General features: G+C 41.2%; 1 protein-coding gene across 1 annotated transcript in view; it reads right to left on the bottom strand.

Annotated features, from left to right (window-relative positions):
- Window positions 1-732: 732 nt before the first annotated feature.
- cps1 (carbamoyl-phosphate synthase 1, mitochondrial) overlaps window positions 733-27,617 on the bottom strand; it is a 102,557-nt gene continuing 75,672 nt past the window's right edge. Inside the window, exons 33-38 of the mRNA XM_017707326.2 lie at window positions 19,423-19,497; window positions 18,305-18,403; window positions 8,942-9,001; window positions 8,319-8,431; window positions 6,920-7,049; window positions 733-4,414 (exon numbers count right to left, since the gene is read on the bottom strand). Coding sequence (XP_017562815.1) covers window positions 4,316-4,414; window positions 6,920-7,049; window positions 8,319-8,431; window positions 8,942-9,001; window positions 18,305-18,403; window positions 19,423-19,497 — 576 coding nt within the window. The 3' untranslated portion in view covers window positions 733-4,315. The remainder of the gene's footprint in view (window positions 4,415-6,919; window positions 7,050-8,318; window positions 8,432-8,941; window positions 9,002-18,304; window positions 18,404-19,422; window positions 19,498-27,617) is intronic.

The raw sequence follows: 27,617 nt of genomic DNA, 5'->3' as shown, positions 1-27,617 counted from the left end.
ACCATGCTGAATAATATTGCTATAACCATTCCTCATTGCAGATGTTATATGCGTTATGAGGTCTCATGACACATTATGTCTAATATATAATCGTCATGTTGTCCTTACCTCTAAAACGATAAACTGTTTGTCATGATGACTAAAGCGCATTTAGACACGATTTGTTACTGTAGCCTCGATTAGCCTCGAAAAGTTCTCATGGTTATCAGTATGATCATGTTATAAACGTGCTGAAAATATTCAGAAAGTACTGATACACAAACTGGAATCATTTCACCAAGTTTTAAAATGACTTTTTCTTTGCATAAACATTAAAGTAATTTTTACATTTATGGTATTTAGCGACTTACAATTTGATCATTTTACACAGGAAGGCGAAGGCGGTGTTAGGAGTCTTGCCCAAGGACCCTTATTGGTATAGTGTAGGGGGCTTACCCAGGTGGGGATTGAACCCCAGTCTACGTCAGATGTATGTCGTGTTCTTAAACAGCAGAGATGTTCTCAGCGTTGTGCTCTTGAGTGTGTAGATTGTGTTTTCACTTAAGAACAAATCCCAAATAATAAAACATTCATGAATGTCAGAATCTTTGTAAAAACTGTGTAAGTGGGTTTTTAAGAAGAAATTTCTTTCAATTTCAGCGATCAAACATTTTGTGTTTTTATTGGTAATTCAGTACAGACACACTTGAATACTACCACTTCATTTACCCCCCCGCCACCGATTGCTGATTTAGACTCTCAAATTATCCTTTTTATTTTTTAAATGATGGCAACTATCAAACTATCTGACCTGTAGTTTTAATACAAGGCTGATTTATATTTTCCTGTTCCACCCGATCCATTAATAACTGCTGTTCCATTTAAGTCGGAATGGGGAAATTCAAATAAGAAGCTGGGGAATAAGCCAGCAATAAGCCAGTTTCAGCTTTGTAGTTTTAATGCTGGTAGTTTTTTATTTTTAAGGTGTCCTAAGCATATTTAAGTGATTTAATCAAAACATCCTACCTGGAGTTTCGACAAGGTGGCAAGTTCATTAGAGCACATTGGCTTGTAGTGGTGATAGAGGTCTGTAACGCGGAGCGAGGTAGCGGACGCATGTGCGGAGGTAAGCGACATTTATTGAGGGCAAATCCAGAATCAGGGTCATAACGGTCCAGGGTCAAAGAGCCAATACGGACAGAACGAATTCCAGACATGATGACAAACAGTAACTGGTTCAAACGGATCAAACAAACACATCAAACAACAGACCAATATATCCAACAAAGACTGATACAAAGACCAGCAAAGACAAAGTGCAAACACAGGACTTAAGTAACAAAGGGTAACAAGGGACAGGTGAAAACAATCAGGGGCGGAGTCACAAAACAAGGGGCAGGACTACAGATACAAAAACAAACACACATGGACAGGACTGGGAGGGGCCAATCATGACAAGGTCACCGAGAAGACTCTTTCACAGCGATCTTCCTTCCACATGTTCTGAAGACAGACCATCTTCAATCAAGCTTCCAACATTTTCAAACAAAATAGGACCACATCTCAGACTCTGGGACACTGTTGCAAACTTTTCTGAGCAGTTTTAATGATAATTAAAATTTGAAACTCTTGGTTTGCTGTGAAAACAGTCACTAGTCACTGTTGCTTCTGTCATGACGGCTACAGCAGCACAACTGTGTTAAACTACTGAACAAAATCTGTCATAACCGCTCATGACTGCATATGACATCTGCCACGGCATGTTTATGACATGATTGTTATGCTGGAGGACTGCAGTGAAGCATGACAGTGTTTTCAATGAGAGGAATTAAGTGGTTGGATAACTTCACACTTCAGTGGTTTCACAGTTCTGAAAAGTCGCTGAGCTCTTTGCTGTGTTTTAGTTTTGAATGGTTAACTACATTTGACGTATTTAAATCCCTGCTGGTTGTGCCTCCCCGTAAATACTGGCTGTACAGATTTTGCTGTGAGTATTTTTACTCCGGTAGTATAACCATACATGCAAACGTGTTGCCTTTCGGTCAAATTCGCCACTTTGAACTATGAGCATAACATTAATGAAGATTCTGTAGATTTGATGTTTGTGCATATTCAGATTTCCTTCTACAGTAGCTTTCAGATGGTGGGCATAAATGGTTGTTTAAATTATCACTGTTAGCAATGCACTTTACCTTTCGTCTGAAACCGATGTAGAACATGAGTTCTTTGAATTGTCACAACAGCTAGGACACCTGTCTACATTACAAGTGGCAATCCATGGGGTCCATGCACTCCACATAATAGAACCTGTAGAACACAACTGGCAAAATCTTTAGAAATTTTTATAGATGTGGGGTCTTAAAAGATGATGTCTGCCAAATTTATATGCTCTGCTTTTTGTCATTTGTATGTGTTTTTCTGTCTTTTGTGCTCTCAGTTTTTATTGGCTGTTGCAGGAGTCCAGTATACACTACTAGATTGCGCTCAGAGACGCGTCAAAAAACTCAAATATGTTTGATAAACTCTGACTGGTCTGAAACACGATAAACACGACTCGATCCAACTAGCTCAGACTCAGCCAGACTGAGAATCGGGGCTGTAGACGGAGTAAATGTCGTGTAGTGTAGTGTTACCCTCAGCTTGTGTTGAAGTAAATAATTCCACAGCAGTCACTGCTGTATTTTAGTCTCAGAATGTCTATACATTTTCATGTCAAATTCACAAAAATGTTCCTTTTTTTAAGCTCCATCTACTGAGATATCACTATTCTTTATTGTTGATACTAGTACTGCACTTAAATGCCAGTATTCCTTATGGTGCGGCTCTAATAAGAGCAATGAGGAGAGCGAGATATTTGCAGTTGATTCCGTTCCTACAACACCAGTGACCCCCACCTGGCTGGCATGAGGTACCATCTGTCTGATGGTGTTGTCTCTGTTAGTGCGCAAACCTGATCTAATTATCCCATGAGGCATTACACAGGTCCCTCTAACATACCACTCTGTTACCTTATCAGCCTGTGAACCTCTTCAGCTACTGATTAGCAACACAGTCAGTTACAATACCTGCTTAGCTCTGGAGAGCACACGGCTGATGTATTAGCCTTAGCTGTTTGTTGAACATCAGCACTTAACATAAAGCAAACTGTATAAATTTTCCCCAGCGGTGGGCGGCAAACGGACCGAGCGGCTTGATTACGCATTCTCTATAGGTTTCGAAACTTCAGGCGGGGGACCCAGCTCTGATCGATGTGTCGGTCTTGCCAATTGATAAACAATGGCAATCAGTCTTAAATTCATTGGGGAGGAAAACACTATTAATTCACTGTGCTCGACTTTATTAAGTCAGAGGATTTTTAATTCAATGTCCCTCTACATCTCCCAGGAGTGCTCTCTAAACTCTCACTCAGCAAAGTGGCTGAACAAACAGAGACAATAAAAACAATTCATAATGAAAGGGCCGAAGGAAATGTCATTTAAAAGATGCATAAAAATGTGGTTTATGCTAATGAACAGCACAATTCAGATCACAAGCGCTTATTATTATTACAGTATAACCAGAGCCTTTCTCAGAGGACTGCTGTACATGTAATGCGGTGTGAAATAACTGAAGAGTGATGATATGTGGAAAGGAGTGTGTCATGCTGGTGTTTATTGAGCTCCCCCAAAGGCTTCTCCCCCTCTGTTTTAAGACACATTCAACCAAGAATGTAAAGAAATCTGATTTAGTGCTTTTCTCTACACTGCACTACTGCACAATTTCTAAACCCGTGGAATTCTCCTTTAATAGTACAGCTGGAAAACCATTTCAGAAACGGCACCTTCCTTCCCATTAGAGCCTGAATAAACAGACTACAGCATATAAACAAACAAAAAAACACAGAGGAACAATCAGAAGAAGCCAAAACCTATCAAAGGCTCTGTTAGTCCAGGAGCCCCTTTAGGGCTAAGGCAATTGCTATCTTCAACACAATAAGAAGTACTGTCAAGAAAAGCAGCACACAAATATAAACAAAGAACAATACTGTCCCCAGGCGAGAATCTTAAGATCAGTAATTTAAAACGTTTCCCAAAAAAATCCCGTTCTCTCTCTGTTGTCACACTGAGGTGATTCAGCTTGACACCAAGTGTCCTTCAACCCAGTCAAAATGACAACCCAGTGACCTTAAAGAGTGGCTGGAATGCTCCGACCCCCCCCTCCCCCAAAATGACATTAGACATGGCACTGCAGAGTGGGCTGGCCATAATGGCACTTCGCACCTCCAGAGGCGGAGTGGGATCTGTGCCGTGGAGGTTACAGAAGGGATGCGATGAGGGGATGTTGTGCTCAGATGTCTTTAACCCTGCTGGCCACTGTCTCGCTGGCGGTAGTGGAACAGACTGGTAGTGTCCAGCTCACTGGAATACTTGATGGCCTCAACAAATAGCTTGATGACCTGTGAGGGGAAAAAAACACTCAGTATTTACAGCAGGGATAAGTTCACTCACACACACAGGGCCAGGGCTAAATTAAAGGTGTAGTCAGTTTTGGCAGATGTTGGCTACACACAACCCCTGTCTTCAGTGTTCCCTTCCCCCCAAGACACAAGCATACATGCTACCTAGGCTGCATTCACATTAGCAGGTTGAAGTGGCACAGATTTATTTGACCTAATGTGACTCAGACCTGATGTTTTCAGGGCTGGGTGAACACGCAAATCTGATCTTTGCAATTCCGACTTGAGACACTTTTTATATGTAGTCCTGGATCGGATACGTATCCGATTTGTGGCCTTGCGACCTTAATGTGACGCTCGGATCAGAATTCATGTGCTTTTTTTGCACTGTGTGTGCCATCATTCAGTGTTAGCAAGGCAACAGCACGTAAACGGTGGAAAAGCAGCACATCTGACCCGGTTCACCTCCGTCTGGCTCTAATAGTGAAGCTGAGAGCTGATCAGAGTTAATGATCTTCTCAGCGAAGCTCGTTCGTTCGTTCACATTAATGACAGGTTGGAATCACTTAATCGAGGGTGAACCATTGTGTCACAGAGATCGGATCTGAGCAAAAAATCGGATTTGAGCAATGAGGCTTGTAATGTGAACATTAGCCACTGTCCGCTAACACACACGCTTTATAATGTTGGACTGAATTCCTCTAAACCTTGAACTCATGTTTTCAGTTTAACCTGTACACACTGCTCTCTTCTCACATCTGCTGGATATTTTTCCATGGAAAGAGTCAGCACAAGCTGCCACTGTGTTTCCAGGTTTAATGATTAGTTCTGATCGTCATCGTCATGTTAAAGCAACGTATGCATTAGTTAGCTGGTACTAGACATGATGTACGGATTTATGGTGCAACCAAAATTAGTAAAGGTATAGTTTGACACTAACCAGTGTAACTACTAACTAACACTTAAAGACTTTAAGCACAAACTAAAGTATAAATTTACGCAAAATCAGTGCAACGCAGTCCAGCTCCCTAACATGTTCTGTGGACAAACAGCATAGTTAACAAACAAGTAGATACGCCTATTGTTGATCAACTACTTTTGTTTTCTCATGTTCACAAAACCTAGCGCAGCCCCAGGCACTATTTTTTCCCCATCTGATCGCATAAACTATATTGCCAAAAGTATTCAGTCACCCATCTACATCATTGAATTCAGGTGTATAATCCAAGCCCCTAGGCCTGCAGACTGCTTCTACAGACAGGAGCTCAGTGAATTCCAGCGTGGTACCGTGATCGGACGCCACCTGTGCAACAAGCCCAGTTGTGAAATTTCCTCACTACTAAATATTCCACAGTCAACTGTCAGTGGGATTATAACAAAGTGGAAGCGATTGGGAACGACAGCAACTCAGCCACGAAGTGGTCGGCCACGTAAAATGACAGAGCAGGGTCAGCGGATGCTGAGGGGCATAGTGCGCAGAGGTCACCGACTTTCTGCAGAGTCAATCACTACAGACCTCCAAACTTCATGTGGCCTTCAGATCAGCTCAAGAACAGCGTAGAGAGCTTCATGGAATGGGTTTCCATGGCCGAGCAGCTGCATCCAAGCCTTACATCACCAAGCACAATGCAAAGCGTCGAATGCAGTGGTGTAAAGTGCCGCCACTGGACTCTAGAGTAGTGGAGACGTGTTCTCTGGAGTGACGAATCAGGCTTCTCCGTCTGGAAATCCGATGGATGATTCTGGGTTTGGCGGTTGCCAGGAGAACGGTACTAGTCTGACTGCGTTGTGCCAAGTGTAGAGTTTGGTGGAGGGGGGATTATGCTGTGGGGTTGTTTTTCAGCAGTTGGGCTCGGCCCCTTAGTTCCAGTGAAAGGAACTCTTAAAGCTTCAGCACCAAGAGATTTTGGACAATTTCATGCTCCCAACTTTGTGGGAACAGTTTGGGGACGTCCCCTTCCTGTTCCAACATGACCGCGCACCAGTGCACAAAGCAGGTCCATAAAGACATGGATGAGCAAGTTTGGTGTGGAAGAACTTGACTGGCCTGCACAGAGTCCTGACCTCAACCCGACAGAACCCCTTTGGGATGAATTAGAGCAGAGACTGCGAGCCAGGCCTTCTCGTCCAACATCAGTGTCTGACCTTGCAAACGCGCTGGTCCCATAAACACAAAGGGTCGGCCAACATCATATTAAACCCTATGGATTAAGAATGAGATGTCACTCAAGTTCATATGCGTGTGAAGGCAGATGAGCGAATACTTTTGACAATATAGTGTGTTTTATTGATGACTGCCAAAATACCTGGAGATTTTCACCAAATGTTATAAACATGTTCTGGATTAAATCACTGACCCAATATTTAGGTCTACCAAGGGCCATACAGCCCCATATCCCCATATGAGATGTGGAGTGGTTTAGTTGATTCTAAAGGTGGATGTGCCAATATGTGGGCATAGAAACTGAAACCAACAAACACCGGATTTTTAAGAAGGAGGCCAACCTGGAAGTTGGTGATGAGAGGCACGCCGTAGTCCACAGCCATTCTGCGGATAAGAAAGTTGTCCTTGAGGAACTTGGTGTTGTTATTGGGAAGGTTCACTACCAGGTCAATATGGCCATCACTGAGTAGCCTGCACAGAGATGAACGTCCAAAAATGTCAAACACTTTTGCACCAATAACAAACTTTAAAAATTTAAAGTGTCCATTTAAGACCCAGTTCTCAAACTGAAGGCATCTGACTGACCTCCACTGGAGATTATCAACACAAATCACGTAAAACAGCAAGTCTGGATCGCCCTTTTCATCAGACACCGTGCCCTTAAACCAGCATCGCAAGTGACTGACAAGCAAGCAACGACAAAGGTGACTAAACCCTTTATCAACATCAGTGGCTTTTGCTGCTTATTACTGGCTGACAGCTGTTTGTGAGCCGTCAGAAGCCAAAACGCAGGCAGGTTCCCGTCAAAGCTGCTGGTTTTTCTCTCCTGATCAACCCTTGAACAGCAGACTCTGTTGTGGCCCTGTTTGAGTATGCTGGCTGCCCACCACTGTGTTTAAAGGTAAATATCAACACTGTGGTGTGGTCAAGCACAGTAAGAAGGCTGTGCCGATTTCACATTCTTAATATTTGTCTTTCTGTCCGTTTCTCAGGAGAGCAAACCACGTTTGATGAAAACAAGGATGCAAAAACAAACCGAAGACAAAGGAGGCGTTATTGATGAAAACATCAACAATGGCAACATGAGACACAAAATAAATAACCATTAAGGCAGTAAAGAAACATCATTGCATAATTTATAGTTTGATCATTTTCTAGAAAACAGATACGATTAAATTACGAATCTGCACTGCAGACTTTCCTGGTGGAAAAACTAGCTTGTAGAAACAGCAGTGGGAGAAGAAAGTCAGAGGGAAGTTATTTCAAATGGTGTGATCTAAAAAGAGAAAACTGACAAATATTGCTGAAATACTGCTGAATTGGACTTTATTTGATTTGACGTTCAGTTGTTGACTGTATAAGATGCTGATAAACCTACTACTTCAGTAAACAGTATAAGGCAGTGAATCATGATGCAAGTTAGACATGATCTTCCAGACCTTCGTTTGAGGAAACTTTCTCTAACTGGACCTTACTGAATTTTAATTAAACACCCCCGCTCTGTGCTACAAATGGTCTCAGGCCCAGAATCATTTCAAAACTTTCGGAAACAGTGTCGAAGGCATCAGACCGCGTATTTGTAGCTAGTATCTTTCTGTGAAGGACAATTTAGAGAGCTTAAACTCTACAGACGTCTGGTTCCCATCACCACCACTGTGAAAAACATGCAGAAATTCTGAGAAATCGATGTTCCTTTTTAAGGGTCTCTGAATGATGCAGATCCATCAGGTTAATACTGACCTGCTGATACCAGGCAGGGTGGAGTCTTCACCCTCGAGGCTGGGCCATGCGACTGGGGACGTGGGCACATCATTGGCGTTGAGCCAGGCTGAGGTAGCCTCTGTAGCGTACAGCTACAACAGAGCCATAAAGGAGGGAAAAGCAATATCAACACTATTCCAACAAATTAAATGTGGTTCTGATAATGTTTTGACCAGCTATGTTTGCCATGACATTAAATTAAGGATCTATGAAATGTAATGTATTTTTTTTTAAAAAGAGGAATTAATGTCCCTCCCTGGGGTGAAGCTCCTTTATCAGAGGAGTTAATTAAGACGGCACATTTAATAAACTGCAAAATTGCAATGTGTCATGCACCGTTTCCAAACTGTTTCCAACTGGCTTTCAAATTAGAACTGATTGCATTCTGTCCTTTTTGAGCAGAGAGCTCTGGAGCACTGGAAAATATACTGCAAAGCGTTTTTATCACACAGCAAAAACAAGTGCAGGAATCTCTTCACCCTGTGTACCATCTAATTAACAGAATACTTCAGAGAGACAGGCTAAAGTAATCCTCCTCCACCTCAGGCCAATCAACTACAGCGATTCTGCAGTGGGTTTAGGAGAAAAGATGTTTCACTCACTTTAAATCCCTCCTCCTTAAGCTGGTGTGCGGTGGACAGGAAGTCTGGCCTGAATGAATGCTTAGAAAGAGAGAGAGAGGGAGAGAGAGAGAGAGAGAGTGAGCGGAAGAAAGAGGGAGAATCAGCCATTCCACACAGATGGAAAGGAACCTCAAGACAAATTTCTGTTTCTCAGCATGTCCACATCAGAGACTTAACCACGGCCCTGTAATCAGCCTTTAGAAGCATGACGGATCCTCGGTCCTCCGGCTCGGCCATTAGACAGGCTGCGCAGGACGGAAGCGGTAGTTCGTTTCCGATGGGAATTTCACACTCTCATTTGTACCCCACATCCCATTAGAAAATAATGCTGCTATAACAACCTGACAATGACCCCGACAAGATATTCCACATCGCTGAGCAGGTTTGAATCCCAAACAGCAGCCAGAGTCCAGGGGAACAAATATTAAATAATATAATAAGAGATTGCACTGCTGTACATCGCATACAAAAGAGCTCCACTCTGCTAATGATCCGCGGTCATGTTTGGGGTTTTGGGATCAGTCTGGGCCACACTTACTTATTTATTCACCAAAAGTTCCCAAACACTGTGTGCAGTGCAGAAACAAGCTACTCGTTCAGCATCCATGAGGTCAGCACGCTACACCACTGCGAAAAAGGGTAAGACCAGTTTAATTTAGTTCATTTCCAGTCAAAACAGCTATCAGGAACAAGTTATTCATTTTTCAGGAGATATTTCTGAAGAGATTAGATCCGAGAAAAGGAAGGGAGACGTTAGTGTTTTCACCAAGTTAGAGTTTCCACAACTGAAGAAAAACGGCATTCCTAACAACCATACTGGATCAGGTAGACCACCAAAACTGCCCCCATCAGACAAACATCAGGTAGCGCTTTCATCTTTGAGTGATGAGATGGTTTTGTGCTGTTTCTTACAGAGAAAAGGAAATCTGTGAATCAGGGAAGCTGTTTGTGTTCTCAGAAGATTTCTTTGAAAAACAGAGCAAGTCTCCTAAAAATAATGGAAGCTGTAATAAAGAAACTTATGGACAAACGAAATACTAAAAAAAGAGCTGACATTATGTTGAGTTGTTGAGGAATCTGAGGAATGTTTTCTGCTTTTTCCCCCGATCCTGAAAAAAGTGAATAACGTGTACTTTGCAAGTTGAAATGGTCTCTATTTGGAAAGTCCACTATAGTCCCCTATAGATCATCTACAGATGTTTAGACTGTTAAAAACTACCTGTTAAAACTCAGTTTTGTGTTAAAATTAAGCTTAGGGCAGGTTTAGAGTTAAAGTTAAAAATTATGGCCGGTTTAGTAAATATTTAACTGAATTTAACTTGAAAACAAATGAAGTCTCTACAAAGCATTGAAAGTGGATTATCCGAATAAAGTGGTTCCACCAGGTAGTGTAAGAGAACTGGGGGCTGGGGTTCTGGGCAGCTTCTGCTTGGAGCTAGAAGGCAAGACCCCTCCTTGAAGGATGGAGGTTGGACTGACAGACAAAACTGCAGAATATGGGGCGGTGGTGGGGTGTGAACACGGTAAATAGAAGGCAGGGATGGGAATTTATATGGCATAAGACTGAATAGAGGAGGAGCTTCAGGCATGTTCCACATAAAAAAAAAAACCTTCCATAGTCCAGTTATTGGACAACTCCATTTAATAGCTGTTTTCAGTGGAAATTGCATAAATGAATGAAGGTCTCTGACTTTTGTGCAAGATTTGCAGCATTTTTAAAAAACAAATATAAGTACATAAAATCCTCTATTCTAGATTCTTCAAAGTTGCCTCCCTTGTACTTGTTGCAGTTTTAGACACTTTGCATTCTCTCTATCAGCTTCATGAAGAGTCACCTGAGATGCTTTTCCAACAAGACTGAACAAGATACATATCGTTGCTGTCGGAACAAAACCTTGGATGTCCATTTTTGCCATTTTCAGTTTTTGACATAATTTGAAAATGCCCCTTGTTCTTCACACTGTATGTAAATTTCATGACAAATGGGCCAAATAAAATGACGCAAAATGACTCGGAAAAAACTCCGGTTCCACTGACTTACATTAGAAGCACTGTAGGTTTTTTCCTTCTCCTATAAAGTTACCATTTTAGAGATACGAGGTTTTGTTCCAACAGCAGCGATATGCAGAGAGCTTGTGGGCTGAAAACTACTAGTTGTGTGGGGCAGTCTACAGTTTTGGAGGATGTAACTGCATCATAGACTGTACTCAGCACTATACAGTAATGTCGCATTGCACTTGAGTTTGGAGTTTTGGAGTTTTAAGTTCAGCTAATCTGTTCTTCAGTCCTAAGTCGCCCATGACAGTCTCCCTTGAAGTGATTAAATCACCAGATTTGCTTAGTTTGTGCTACGTTCTGCTCCCAGCCTTAATTGATCTAATTATCTACTCAATTTAACATGTTATACATTTCCAGGCAGGACGAGCACGGCTAATTGCTGCAAGACTGCCAATGGCTCGCTAAATGCTTGGCTTGCAATATTTCCATTAAAAAGTTGCATTTTAAATACGCCTCCAATTGGAAATTCAGAAATGACTTGGAGAATGCCCAAGGCCTGCATTTACCATTCCTCTCTCAGAATAACGGCGCTGATTTAGCATCGACATGGTGCAGTGGCTACTGTGCGAATGACCACATAAACCAGCATATCAAACACCCTGTTCAGTGCAGTGCTGTTCATCAGACGCCAGGCTAAAACATACATCTGCAGCATGCGCTCTCGTGCATAATAACTTCAGGCGTTATGAGGCAATAAGCAAAGCACTTTTCCCCCATCAGCACTTGGGCCTGATTGAAAGTTTGTGAACCCTTTAATTTTTCGGAATTTCTACATGAATGGCTCCTACGATGGGATCTGATTTTCATCAATAGGTGAACGAACAGTGCATAATCTCCAACAGAGGTGTGTGGAGTATCTTAAACCTATATCCAGATAAAAGTAGTAGTCTGATGAAACAATTCAATCATACCTTTTCGAAATAAACGTGAGGAGAAGCACAAAAATGCTGTCCCAAAACTACTTGAGCACTGAGTAATTTATAGAACTGCAGTGGAACTTCTTAGTACATTCTACGGCTAAACGATTAAACATTTTTATAGCAATACCACAATTTCAAGGAGTGCCATGTTCAAGTTGCAGTTTTATGTATAGCCTATATTATCACCAGAGTTGTCTAAAGAAGCTTTAACCCATAGGTTAACCCAGGTTTATTTCATACAAACCTTTATTATTCAGAAACTACAGGGATGTGAATGCAGACTGATATTCTTAGGTTAGAGAAGTGTGTAATAAAACTTTGGGCCCACGGCTTGTTGAGGGGTTAAGTGGGAAAACTGGACTGCGTATAGAAAAGTCCAGCAACCAGAAGGAACCAAACACCCCCATGCTGTGTACTCGACAAAACAACTGCAACTAACAGGTAGTCTGGCACACTATACTGTGGCCGGTGTTCAAGCCTCAAACCAGAAAAAGGTGGATATACTGGTCTTCTTGGCATAAAAGTAAGAATAATTTATACAAAACAGCCACGATTTAAATCATAATTGCAACATTGGTCACAAAAAAAACATCACTTTCATAATTTCTCCAAAAGTTCAATGTCCATTCCGCTAAATAAAACTTGGTCTAGACTCTAATATGGAGTTTTGTTTATTTATTCCCGTTTTTACATCAGAGACTGACATTCCAGTCTTATTCCCATAATCATCAACTGTTATCAAGGATCCTGTTTTTGTCCATTTTGAAGTCGTTTTATGTTACGACAGCTGACGTAAATGTCTGTATAGGTTTATGTCTGTTGTCATGAAAGGGTGATAAAGGTGTATATTCTTATGAACAATGTCCTTCACTAAAATCTTACCATTTCTTTCACTAGATTTGTCTGATTACAGATCTAGGATTGTCCAATTACAGGTCTAGATTTGTCTGATTACAGGTTTAGATTGGTCTGATTACAGGTCTAGGTTTGTCTGATTACAGGTCTAGGTTTGTCCAATTACAGGTCTAGATTCGTCTGATTACAGGTTTAGATTGGTCTGATTACAGGTCTAGGTTTGTCCGATTACAGGTTTAGGTTTGTCCAATTACAGGTTTAGGTTTGTCTGATTACAGGTTTAGATTTGTCTGATTACAGGTTTAGGTTTGTCTGATTACAGGTCTAGGTTTGTCTGATTACAGGTTTAGATTTGTCTGATTACAGGTTTAGGTTTGTCCAATTACAGGTCTAGGTTTGTCTAATTACAGGTCTAGGTTTGTCTGATTACAGGTTTAGGTTTGTCTAATTACAGGTTTAGGTTTGTCCAATTACAGGTCTAGGTTTGTCTTATTACAGGTCTAGGTTTGTCTGATTACAGGTTTAGATTTGTCTGATTACAGGACTAGGTTTGTCTGATTACAGGTTTAGATTTGTCTGATTACAGGTTTAGATTTGTCTGATTACAGGTCTAGGTTTGTCCAATTACAGGTCTAGGTTTGTCTGATTACAGGTTTAGGTTTGTCTGATTACAGGTTTAGATTTGTCTGATTACAGGTTTAGGTTTGTCCAATTACAGGTCTAGGTTTGTCTAATTACAGGTCTAGGTTTGTCTGATTACAGGTTTAGGTTTGTCTAATTACAGGTTTAGGTTTGTCCAATTACAGGTCTAGGTTTGTCTGATTACAGGACTAGGTTTGTCTGATTACAGGTTTAGATTTGTCTGATTACAGGTTTAGGTTTGTCCAATTACAGGTCTAGGTTTGTCTAATTACAGGTCTAGGTTTGTCTGATTAAGGTTTAGGTTTGTCTAATTACAGGTTTAGGTTTGTCCAATTACAGGTCTAGGTTTGTCTTATTACAGGTCTAGGTTTGTCTGATTACAGGTTTAGATTTGTCTGATTACAGGACTAGGTTTGTCTGATTACAGGTTTAGATTTGTCTGATTACAGGTTTAGATTTGTCTGATTACAGGTCTAGGTTTGTCCAATTACAGGTCTAGGTTTGTCTGATTACAGGTTTAGGTTTGTCTGATTACAGGTCTAGGTTTGTCTGATTACAGGTTTAGATTTGTCTGATTACAGGTTTAGGTTTGTCCAATTACAGGTCTAGGTTTGTCTAATTACAGGTCTAGGTTTGTCTGATTACAGGTTTAGGTTTGTCTAATTACAGGTTTAGGTTTGTCCAATTACAGGTCTAGGTTTGTCTTATTACAGGTCTAGGTTTGTCTGATTACAGGTTTAGATTTGTCTGATTACAGGACTAGGTTTGTCTGATTACAGGTTTAGATTTGTCTGATTACAGGTTTAGATTTGTCCGATTACAGGTCTAGGTTTGTCCAATTACAGGTCTAGGTTTGTCTAATTACAGGTTTAGGTTTGTCTGATTATAGGTCTAGGTTTGTCTGATTACAGGTTTAGGTTTGTCTAATTACAGGTTTAGGTTTGTCCAATTACAGGTTTAGGTTTGTCTAATTACAGGTCTAGGTTTGTCCAATTACAGGTCTAGGTTTGTCCAATTACAGGTTTAGGTTTGTCTAATTACAGGTTTAGGTTTGTCTGATTATAGGTCTAGGTTTGTCTAATTACAGGTTTAGGTTTGTCCAATTACAGGTCTAGATTTGTCTAATTACAGGTTTAGGTTTGTCCAATTACTGGTCTAGGTTTGTCTAATTACAGGTTTAGGTTTGTCTAATTACAGGTCTAGGTTTGTCCAATTACAGGTCTAGGTTTGTCTAATTACAGGTTTAGGTTTGTCCAATTACAGGTTTAGGTTTGTCTGATTACAGGTTTAGGTTTGTCTGATTACAGGTCTAGGTTTGTCTAATTACAGGTTTAGGTTTGTCCAATTACAGGTCTAGGTTTGTCTAATTACAGGTTTAGGTTTGTCCAATTACTGGTCTAGGTTTGTCCAATTACAGGCCTAGGTTTGTCTGATTACAGGTTTAGGTTTGTCTAATTACAGGTTTAGGTTTGTCCAATTACAGGTCTAGGTTTGTCTAATTACAGGTTTAGGTTTGTCCAATTACTGGTCTAGGTTTGTCCAATTACAGGTCTAGGTTTGTCTAATTACAGGTTTAGGTTTGTCCAATTACAGATTAAGGTTTGTCCGATTACAGGTTTAGGTTTGTCTGATTACAGGTCTAGGTTTGTCTAATTACAGGTTTAGGTTTGTCCAATTACTGGTCTAGGTTTGTCTAATTACAGGTTTAGGTTTGTCCAATTACAGGTCTAGGTTTGTCTAATTACAGGTCTAGGTTTGTCTAATTACAGGTCTAGGTTTGTCCAATTACTGGTCTAGGTTTGTCTAATTACAGGTTTAGGTTTGTCCAATTACAGGTCTAGGTTTGTCTAATTACAGGTTTAGGTTTGTCTGATTACAGGTCTAGGTTTGTCTAATTACAGGTTTAGGTTTGTCCAATTACAGGTCTAGGTTTGTCTAATTACAGGTCTAGGTTTGTCTAATTACAGGTCTAGGTTTGTCTAATTACAGGTCTAGATTTGTCCAATTACAGGTTTAGGTTTGTCTGATTACAGGTTTAGGTTTGTCTGATTACAGGTTTAGGTTTGTCTAATTACAGGTTTAGGTTTGTCTAATTACAGGTTTAGGTTTGTCTAATTACATGTGCCAACAATAAGAATATTCCTCAGCCCTTTCCTGCATTCAGCAAAAACAAAAGAACTGTAATAATGAATGCGCTACAAGCATTTCACATTTCCAGGCACTTTCGCCAATCAAAAAATCAAAGCAGCGAAGTACAGCTTTCTCAATATAATTTACATTCACACCTCACTGTCAATCGCTGTCAGTACTTTCAGCCTTTCTCCTCCAGCACATTCTAAATAACCTTGAACACGCTGCTATTTCCACTGTTGATCTAATTTGGCTACCACTTCGGTTATTTCTGAGCACTCGGAGTGCTGCGGCCCACCATGTCCCCTTAACCTCCTTCAAATCTCTCTCTAATCCTATCAGTTCTTACTCTGTGTGCCCTAGGGGGACTAGAATGAATTTGGCCAGGTCCAATGCCCCCCTTGATTCCGCAACTGCTGAATAACTGAGAAGCACATTAGCCACGTTGTAAATCATTATGTAAAACTGTGAACTTGTAAGGTTAGAGCATTAGACATTTGATGTATTAATAAAGGGAAAAAAAAACTTAAATACTTTGAACTCTCTACTGGACTTCTAAATAATTCACTCTCGCTCACTCTCTAAAAAGACAAGGCGACGTGGTGCAACAAAGGAAACAATGTTGAAGAGACCGCTTCCATTGCCCTCCCCTGTTTGAGTGGGCATGAATGGGGCGTGACAGCACTGGCTCAGTACCAGACAGACCAGCACTCTGCCTTCTGGGTATGAAACGCTTCCGCAAGACATGAAAGCCTTCCATCACGCCTGTATTGAACAATTGTGACATGCAGAGCTGCCATGCAATGATGAGGAATAACTACTGTCAGCCTTCGTCTGTGCTTCAAAGGACTTATTCAAAGATGCAGATGTAAAGAGAGAGCCGGAGGGAGCGCCCACCAGAGCGAGAGAGACACTGAACACAACTTGGTTAACATTAACTTCACATGGTCATGTCAAGATTTTTGGTAAACAGAGAGATCAGTGGAGAACTTAAAGCCTTAACCCTTGCGTGGTGTTGATCTGAATACCAGATGTTAAAATATCACAAGTGTCCAGTGCAGGGTTCTCCTTTAGCAGCTGTAGCCAGTCAGCAGCCTGTCCATGTTGTCCACACACACACACACACACACACACACACACACACACACACACACACACACACACACACACACTAACAGCAGGCCATATAGGAGGAGAACAGAGTGAAGAACACAGCGCCTCCACACTTTTACTCACTGCAGGTTCAGCTCAACTCCCCATGTAATATAAATGTGTGGGGGGTGAAAAGTGTGAATGTACTTAAATGGGTTATTTCATATGTTCTTCACACAAAATGAGCAAAGACCAAGAATCTGAAGATGAAATAATAAATCACATCATTTTTTTTCCTTTGGTACGGATAGAAAATGGGTCCCACCAACACCACTCAAGGGTTAAATTGTCGCTGCACAAAGAAATTTTGTATTTTTCTTTGTATTTTTCTACATCATTTCAACACACCAGCTGTCCTTTACGTTGTGTTAGAATTTCAAGATAAATGGACCAATAGAAATACTCTAAAATCATTTGGTATACAGTCTCTATACATTAACTTACATTAAAAGTTAAGAGTGTTTTTGCCCTCTCCTGCAAAGTTTCTATTTTGGAGATTTGTTTTCCCTGAACGGTGATGTTATGTATGACGAAATATTTCTACAGCATAAATATTGTTTGCTTTTCTATTTATAATCTTTATATTGTTAACTCTCCATCATTCCTATGTGTAAGATAAAGCAGTACCTTATGTGCAATACTAATGAAATTCGGGTAAAATATCCTGACAGTGTAAATATTTTAGCTTTTATTTATTTATAATCCTTCATATTGTTCATTTTTGTGAAGGATAGAGTTAATATATCTTTATCTTATAGTATTATACACTTTGTCTGTAAAGTAACAAGTAACAGACTATAAAAACCTTGCTAAGTAATTAACAAATTTAACGTACTTGCTTGTTAATTCTCGTTACTTCTTTTTCTTGAGTGCCTTGTTCTTCCTTTGCTGCTGTAAAACTGGCCCTGTGACCGGAAAGTTGCCGGTTCGATCCCCAGGGCCGACAGTCCATGATTGAGGTGTCCTTGAGCAAGACACCTAACCCCCAATTGTTCCCCGGGCGCCGTGGATAGGGCTGCCCACCGCTCCGGGCAAGTGTAGTGTGTATGTGGCGTTTCACTTCACGGATGGGTTAAATGCGGAGGTGGGATTAATAAAGTATATCTTAATCTTATCTTTCTTATCTTATGGGCTGTTCATGTCCAGGTTTTGTCTGATGTGGACACATTTCTTTAATATTTCTCAGGTTCCAACAACTTATAAGCTGTTTCTCTCTAATGATTTTGTCCTGCATGGAACCTTCTTCAGTTATTCTGACCACCTTTTATTTCCTCTCTACTTCAATAACAGTAAATCTCCAAATATACCAAATCAAAATGAAAGCATATTGCCTGTATGCACTGACTGATGAACAAGTTAATGATATTTAATAGCTGATAATCAGGCTGTTCATCTGTATACTGATGATCTGGCGGCTGTCACTGTCACTAGATAAGGTGATGCCAAAGTCAGACGCAGACATAACTGTGTCAGCCTACGTGCAGATTAGGACCAAAATTTACAAAGCCTCGTTAAATTTTAAGACGGTTGTTACTTTGCCCGGTGCTTAACACTTCTTTATGATGCCGCGCTCTCCCACACTCACCTGGATCCCTATGAGGATTCCTTTCTGAGGGAGTTTGAACCCAGTGGAGAGCATGGCCTTCAAAAAGGCTGAGTAGATGTTTGGTCCAAAGCAAGCCACCTGCACAGGAAGGTAAAGTCATCATCTACAGCAAAAACACACATATTTAATAGTAGTAAAACTGTTACAATGACACAATTGACTGTTACTAATCAGCCACTGATGCTGATAGCAGGGAGCACCAAAACCTGCTGCTCTACTGTCTGACAAGAGGACAGTACAGAAGAGAGAAATGGAAGAAAGAAAGACACCATAGCAGAAGAGAGGAGATGATGAGAGGGAGAAAAAGGGAGAGGTAAAGAGATAAGAGAGCAGAGGAGGCGAGAAAAGAACCAACAGAAGAAGGCTCAAAGAAAGAGAAAAAGAAGAGATGGCATTAAAACAAAAGAGAAAAGGGGTTGTATGAGAGGAAAGAAGATTAAAGGAAAAGAGAATAAAAAAACGATAAAAAGAAAAGGATTGTAGGAGAAAGGATAAAACAACAGGAGAAGAAAAAGAGAGAGAGAGAAAAGAATAGGCGGCCGTAAAAAGAAAACCGATGAGAAGAGAAAAAGATTGCGTGAGAAGAAAGGAGAAGAAAAGAAATGTATAAAAACACAAGGAAAGGACGTGGAAGTGAAGGGATTATAGAAGAAAACTGATGAAAAAAGAAAAGACTGTATGTAAAGAAAGGAGAATGGAAGAGAATATCACAGAAAAAAAGAAAGGAGATTCTAGGAGAAGAGAAGAGACAAAAGGAGAGAAGAGATGATTAGATTAAAATAGATTAAAATAGATTACAGGAGATGAGAGAAGAAAGGCGATAAGAAGAGGGGTGAAAGGAGAGGGGAAGAAATGTTATGAGAAGAGAGGAGAAAAGGAGAGTCTCCTCCTCTGGAGTGGACGGAGGCTGGTGTGAGCTAAAGGAGCTCACCGTGCTGAGAAACGCTCTCTTGGGAGAGATGATGAAACTATGCGCACGGCCCATTACCCCCCCCTTTACTGTGTAACCATACAGCCCTATAGTTCGCCACGGCCCACTGAGCACTAAATAGATTCAAGATAAAAGAAATCCGATTAGGAGGAAAGTGTCTCCAGACCTCTCCGGTGGAGGCCATCTCACAGCGCAGGACAGGGTCCGCGTCCCTCAGGCGTGGCCAGGAAAACATCGGCGCCTGGGGAAGGGGAGAGAGAGGGAGTGAGTTTGAGAGAGCAACACAGACGCATGCAGTACATAAACCAATCGCACTGTTACTCACAACAGTTGTTCAGTTACAATTCATGCCACTAAAGTCATCTGACTCGGAGAGAGAGACTCTTGATGAATGGAGAGTGAAAGCGAGAGTGAGAGGGAAACAGACAGAGCAACTCCACGCACAGACCTGATCTTTCATTTAGATTTCACTGGACATTTTTAAGAAATATCTAGATAATAATATTACTCTAAGACTGAAACCTGAACCTACAGCGTTCAAAATGAGCTCCTAAAATAAAGCACTGAAATCTTTAGTGACGCTGCCACCTACAGGTGGAAAATGGGAACATCCTGTAAGGCTGGGTAGGGAAACTCAAAATCCAAAGTTTCGGACAATATTTCATTCTCTGTGGAGAAACACCTTCGCCGAGTACATCGTCACCACAACACGCTCTCAGCTGTTTACAGGCAAAACTAGTGATGAGTAGGGAATCACTGCTTTCCAGCCAGGCTAGAACTGATGCTGAGAACTGATGCTGAGGAAGTGAGCTGATGGTTTTAACTTGGGGAAAAATAAGTAGCCTGGCCGCCTTAAAGTTCATCGAACAAAGAATTATGTCAACTAAAATCATCTGTCCTGCCCTCTGTTGAGGAAAATTTCAGGACGGCTTGGTTCTTTACTTTGCTGGGAAGTGTTTTTTTCCAGTTATCTGTCCTGTTTTCACTTGTTGTCCGTCGTTAAGCAGAATGCTGCGGAGTTGTCCCCGGCCTGGGGACACGAACAGAACACTCAACTCTGGTCGTTTTACAACACTAATGTATTAACAACGGGATCTGAGTCCCCAAGAAAGCTGATCGTCACACCTTGCTTGCAAGTGAGGGTAGATATGTGCCGACAAGGTTGTGCATTGTAAAATAGAGCCTGTCAAACTACAACAGCGCATTCAGTGCAAGGGTGTTTATTCGGTGAAAGGTGTGGAAAAAACAAAGTACTGAAAGACAGAAAAACAAAAACAAAAAATGCTACTGTCAGAATATATTTATGAACAGTTTTCCTCATAATACACTGGCTCAGCCATCAACCAACCATCTCCTCTCTCTACAGAAATGCAGTGAGCTGTTTAAATAGACTCCCACTGGTCAACCCAACCCAGCACATAACTGATAAAGTAAATACAGATTACTTCCAGAATAGATACTTGAACAAGCTGAAAAACCACAGAATAAACAAGATCAAATTAATACACTCACCGGCCACTTTATTAGGTACACCTTGCTAGTAAAAGGTTGGAAACGTTCCTCAGAGATTTTGGTTGGTTATTTGAGTTACTGTTGCCTATCATCTGGAACCAGTCTGCCCATTCTCCTCTGACCTCTCAGGCATTTTCGTCCACACAACTGACCGCTCACTGGATATTTCCTCTTTTTCGGGCCGTTCTCTGTAACCCCTAGAGATGGTTGTGCGTGAAAATCTCAGTAGATCAGCAGTTTCTGAAATACTCAGACCAGCCCGTCTAGCACCAACAACCACGCCACGTTCAAAGTCACTTAAATCCCCTTTCTTCCCCGTTCTGATGCTCGGTCTGCACTTCAGCAAGTTGTCTTGACCACCTCTACATGCCTAAATGCTTTGAGTTGCAGCCGTGTGATTGGCTGATCAGCTATTTGAGTTAACAAGCAACTGAACCGGAGTGTGTTTTGTGTGTGTGTGTTTATATATATATATATATATATATATAAATAAATAAATAATTTGCCCAGGCATTATTTAAAGACAGCTAAAACTGCTGCTAGTATAACGATGTAAAGCCCAGTAGCATTTTCAACTTTAACTGTAAAAGTTGATATTGCAGTGAGAAGTAAACAGCAGCATTATCTGATAAAATGGTGAGGCAAAGTGTATGAACTAGTGTAAAACTAGAGTAGAACGGGACTGAAATAAGGGGCAATATCAAAGGAAATAGGTTTCACTAGGAAAACTAGTTTGTTCGTTCTGTCACACCGACTCTCCCTTTTATGCCAGGATTCATGTCTCTGAGAGCATCCACTCTCCCTCGGGGGTGTGGAAATTTTAGAGTATAAGCTCTGGTTCCAAAAACTGGTCCTGAGACTGGGCTGAGATGAGGCTGGAATCAGGTGTTAAGAGTGGCTTCAAGAGGCTTCAAGCTGAAGTACTTACTGAAACACTGCAACTTACAAAGTACAGCTCATTACAGGCTTCAAAAGTCTTAAACTAGCGCTGCTATCAGTGTTTTCCCAATGTGGGAAAGTCAATGTACACCACTGTTAATGTGCACCACCCTTAGCCTGACACTAACTTAACACTGCATGTCCAATAAAACGCCAGCAGAAATCAGCATTACTGTACTGCAGTGTAGTGATGCTACAGAGTGAAGGTCTCTAGTATTTGGTGTTAGAACCAGTGAGGGAACAAATTACGATGACAGCGCTCGACTATCTGGCCTCTCCCTCTCCAGGCCTTCACTCCACAGTAACCTCACTCTCAGTGTGATGTCAGAGGGGGTTCAGGGGAGGGGCTCATGGGTGCTTGGTTTGCTGTGATGTAATGTAGTATAGCATTTAAAGTGGGATGCTGGGTAAGAAAAGCTCACTGTAGCAGTGATTCTAGGCTGGACAGCCTGTTTGGAGCATCTGAATATTCATGACTGAAGCCCCGAAGATGCAGCTCCAGTGGTGAAAAATAAGATACTGGAAATCTAGGGGGGGGGTAAATAAACTTTGTATTTGTATTTACTTTATGCTCTCCAAAACAGGGCTGACTTCTTTGGCACTGACAATATGAGATGCTATTAACACTATTTATAATGCATAATGTTAACAATACATAATGCATAATAAATATGGCTATAAAGTGTAATTCTGTGTAATTCATTTTTATAAATATGTATAACCATGTTTATAATGCCTTACGAACGCATTCTAACATGTTATGAATGTGTTTACAGATTCATAGAAAGTGTTATTGCCTAAATCATCTGAACAGTGTGCCTATACATCAAGCTCATGGGTGGAAGGTACTGGACAAGGAAACCAAGACAAAAATCAAAAAGGCCCTCCATGCCAAAACGTTCTTATACGGCCGTTTTATATTCAGAGTTGAATAAACAGCGCTATCAGCTTTTTTTTGAGAAGGGTGAATCGGGCAGCAACGTGACTTAATTATGTTTGGGGGGGGGGGGGGGGGGGGGGTATTGTTGCGATGGCCCAGCTAACTGAGCTGTGAGAAGAGTTGTCCTTATCGCTTCAATTAGAGGCGGCCAGCTTCAGTTAGCCAAGGCAGGCTGGAGGAGAGGAGATACAGGCCGGGACGCCATCCCCAGCCCTTCTGCTCTGTATGAGGAGCCACATACAGACCACCTGGGAGAACTTATCCTTCAAACAGTCTAATCAGCTCTGGATATGCAAGCCTCACTTACGCATGTGAGTGCAAGAAGGGCCACAGCAGTGGGACAAATACACAGTGATATACAGACTATTTTGAGGATTAATAGAGCTTTTTTAAAAATGCCAAACCAAAAAAAACTGACTTAGTGAACAGCAACAAAAAAGCACAGCCTTTTAAAGAGTCTAACTACAAATAAAGAAGAGTCACGTTCGAGTAATCATGTTCAACTGATTAAACTTACTAATCTTGCTCTGCAATTTTGTTTGTTTGTTTTGTAGATTTTCTGATTGATAATAAGATAACATAATTTATACAGAGAACACAGATAAAATCTTGCATTTTTTCTGCAGTATTTTAGGGCTCAATCCTTATTTATTTGCTGATTTTTTTTCCTACTATAAAACAAAATGAAATATAAATTATGCCAAAACTTTTGCAAAGGCCACATTTTAAGTTTACTTTTTCCCCTGATATATTAAATTCAACAAATGCGTTAACCTACATTATATTGGCAAAAGTATTCACTCGTCTGGCTTCACATGCATATGAACTTGAGTGACATCCCATTCTTAATCCATAGGGTTTAATATGATGTCAGCCCACCCTTTGCAGCTATAACAGCTTTAACCCTTCTGGGAAGGCTTTCCACAAGGTTTAGAAGTGTGTTTATGGGGAATTTTTGACCGTTCTTCCAGAAGCTCATTTGTGAGGTCAGTCACTGATGTTGGACGAGAAGGTCTGGCTCGCAGTCTCCGCTCTAATTCATCCCAAAGGGGTTCTATCAGATTGAGGTCAGGACTCTGTGCAGGCCAGTGTTGGTGCTGAAGCTGAAAAACAACCCCACACCATGATCCCCCCTCCACCAAACTCTACATTTAGCACAATGCAGTCAGACAAGTACCGTCTCCTGGCAACTGGCAAACCCAGACTCATCCATCATTGCCAGATGGAGAAGCGTGATTCGTCACTCCAGAGAACACGTCTCCACTGCTCTAGAGTCCAGTGGCGGCGCTTTACACCACTGCATTCAACACTTTGCTTTGCGCTTGGTGATGTAAGTCTTGGATGCAGCTGCTCGACCACGGAAACCCATTCCATGAAGTATCTAAAGAAGCTCTCTAATAAAAAGCTCTCATTTTATTTTACTTCCCCCTCAGTACTTAATTAATATTCTGTGAGTTGTTTGGTCTGTTTAGTACGTTATGTCATACGTGTTACTCACCATTATGTCCTTGCATGTGTAACACACTTGGTGAAATAAAGCGATTCTAATTCTGATGTGTTTGGTGATCGGATCATGTTCACATTTCACTTGACCACATAACAAGAAAGGCCAGGTGTGAAAACACTCAAGTTGCATTGAGATCAACCTATGATCAGGTCACTCAAATCCCATTCGGAGGTGGTCAGAGACGGATCCTGACCACATTTAAATGGAATGTATTTTTTGGTGTCCATATACAGTTACATGGGTGGAAATGCATCTTTGAGTGCTGACTAGCAGGTGAGTGCATGTTGGACTAAAGTTAGCCCCAAATGAAGGGCCTTCATGCACTCTGGGCCAAAGCAAGTGTCCAAGCTGAGCTGGTCAACTTGTATTGTTGGAAAAATCCAGCCAAAGTTTATCCAGATATAACCTGCATGTTAATGCAAGGTGTAAACGAGGTCAGTGATTGAATTACACTGAAATTTTGAAAAATCAGTTGACGTACCCTTTAAAGCCAGGCGTTTTAAATAAACTTCAATAAGGTCCAGTCAAAGAAAATTTCGTCAAGCAAAGGTCCGGAACATCATAATGTCTAACTTGCATTACGATTCAGTGCCATATACTGTTTACTGAAGTAGCCGAATAGGTATATCAACGTCTTATTTGATTCGTCATTCGGCTGTTGACTGTATAAAGTCCAGTTCCGTCAAATTTCAACAACATATTTGTCAGTTTTCTCTTCTAGAGCACATCATGTAAAATAATCTGGCTCACTTTCTTCTCCAACTGCTGTTTCTTGCCTTGTCCTTCCCCTGTGTGTGCTCCACTCACTTGAGTCTCATCGTAATGCACAGATCTGATTGGCTGAGCAGCGTGACGTGTGATTTTTACAATGCATTTGATTGGTCTGTGAGTCTCCTGGGCTGCTAAAGCTACAATAAAGGCTAGAAAAGTTATGCCGATTAAAATAGGACCACTCATCAAAATTAAATAATTCTCCTTTTATCGGTTAGTTTATCGGTTATAGGTGCAGGTCTACATAGGACAGCATCTGAGTCTGGACTTGGACCACAGTCAGCCTATTAGTGACCTCTGCTTTAAGGTTTCTCCACTACACTTGGCTTGCCTTCTCAACATAAACATACAGTATCTATATTATTGTATATGTAAATGTGAGCTGCCTTCCATAATTTGACAGAATGACTGATCAGAATCCAAAAGCTGCTGAGTTCATTTCGTGGAGTACCCCCCTCATTACTGACTGCACAAACACAAATGAGTTCCAGTGCATTTAAGGCTTAATGAAAACAGAGATCAATAGTGTAGTGGAATTAAAGAGTGGAGAAGACATCAACTAAAGGCCCTCTGAGTGTCCCTGTGTTTTCAGACAGCGTGAGGTTCTCAAACTCTAATCCAGGAGGACCACAACATCGCACAGTTTAGCCTTCTCCCATCTCTAATTAGTTCTGATTCAACTCGGCTAATTATCAAGCCTTGCATGAGTTGAATCAGGTATGTTGGAGCAGGGAAAACACAAAACTGCGTCGGCAGTGCGGCTCCCCCAGGGAGCTGAGCCGAGGAACCCCGACGCAGTCCATGCGGGTAAGCCATGCGTCTTTCACTCATAATGATGGCAGAAACATTATTCACAGCAGCGGCACCTGACAACTGCAGGTGGAATCCCAACATGCAGCTTTCAGTATTATTAGAGTGCATGAAGCTTCAGTTAATGACAGCAGTTGTCAGGGAAAGCAAGTTTGCCGGGTGCCAAGATTCACCATGAACAATGTAAATATCTACAGCTTGTCTACAGCTTGCGAAACAATATTCCATATCATAAGTTGTAAAAGTATAAAAATATAATACTTCAAGTTTTCCCAAAAGCCGAGCTCCACAGTGACTACAATGAACCTTTGTTCTTTAACATGTAAAGCAAGTGAACCTGGATTTGAAACTGTTAATGCTATTAGTAGCTTTAGTGCTCATCATATAGAGAAAAAGCCACGAACTTCAGCCGCATTTCATGAACATACATCTGCACACCTTTCAAAACCATAGATAAAATGTGATTTCCATTAAAGAACATTATATCAGTTCAATAAATCAAATCATTTGGATGTAAAAAGCCACAGAACACAGGTCTGAGCTGTTGATCTGCGGCCACTCAAACTGTTCAAACACATCTCTGCTGACTGGCACAGGAGAGGAGACGATGCTTCTAATCCCCGTTTCTCATTTTCAGTACCATTCAGTTTAGGGATGGACCTACTGGCAAATGCTTCTGAATGATAACTAAACGTTATTAGTTATGATTGTAAAATCACAGACGTGATCTATGAAAACATCAAAATGCCGCTTTAGGCTTTAGGCAAGGCATGACAAGTTTAGGCTATTTGTATTGCACCTTTCATACACACTGGCAATTCAAAGGGCTTTACACAAACACTAAAACATATAAGCATGAAATAATATTAAATAATCCAGCTTATGAGCTGCTGAGATGTGGCACCTCAGAAGGGCATTTGCAAAGATATTTACTAAAACATAAAAGAAGTACCAAGTACAAAAGTAGGGTAGAAACATTTGTTTAACAATGTGTTCACCTAACAGTAACGTAATGTAGTCGTGGGCTGGAGGTTAGGGAACCGGCCCTGTGACCGGAAGGTTGTCAGTTCGATCCCCAGGGCCGACAGCTCATGACTGAGGTGTCCTTGAGCAAGACACCTAACCCCCAACTGCTCCCCAAGCGCTGCGGATAGGGCTGCCCACTGCTCTGGGCAAGTGTGCTCACTGCCCCTTAGTGTGTGTGCTCACTAGTGTGTATGTGGTGTTCACGGATGGGTTAAATGCGGAGGTGAAATTTCCCCGTTGGGGGACTAATAAGGGTCACTTAATCTACTTACTTACATTTACCACACACTATAACGGCCTGAACCAGCTAGCTTTTAGTTCATATGCATGGCAATCAACAAAGTCAGTAGCTCCCGGAGTTTAAGCTTTTTTGGCCTGGGACTACACAGGCTAACTGTTAGCTACCAAACACATCTGTAGGCTGTAGTTTAAGTCAGCTGTAGTCTACCTCAGCACCTTGTCATGTGGCTAAGTATCCTAGTAACTAGTGCTGAAAACTACATTTGGGATGTAGGGATAGGGATAATATTTATCCATTTCTCAGAGGCTCCAGCAATACTGGCTTAAATTAAGCAGAGTTGAGGAGTCCAGGCTCTCGCACCTCCGACATATAATTCAAAAATAGCCATCAGGTTAAGCGGAAAAACCCACCTATTCAAATATCAACTGTATCAGAAATCAATCGATTCTTTTAACCAAAAGCATTGGGTCCAACATTTACATTGGTTAATGGGTTAATAAATCCTAAATAACCCTGATTAAAGTGATCTGAAGTGTTTGACATGTCATTGTAGACCTGCTTAATCTAGTGTGTTGGCACTAGATTAAGGCCAAGTATTTGGCCTGTTTTCTCTTA

Source organism: Pygocentrus nattereri, chromosome 6 (assembly GCF_015220715.1).
Source record: "Pygocentrus nattereri isolate fPygNat1 chromosome 6, fPygNat1.pri, whole genome shotgun sequence".
Classification (NCBI taxonomy): Eukaryota; Metazoa; Chordata; class Actinopteri; order Characiformes; family Serrasalmidae; genus Pygocentrus; species Pygocentrus nattereri.
Note: the sequence above shows the minus strand (reverse complement) of the source record. Positions and strands in the feature narration are given on the sequence as shown.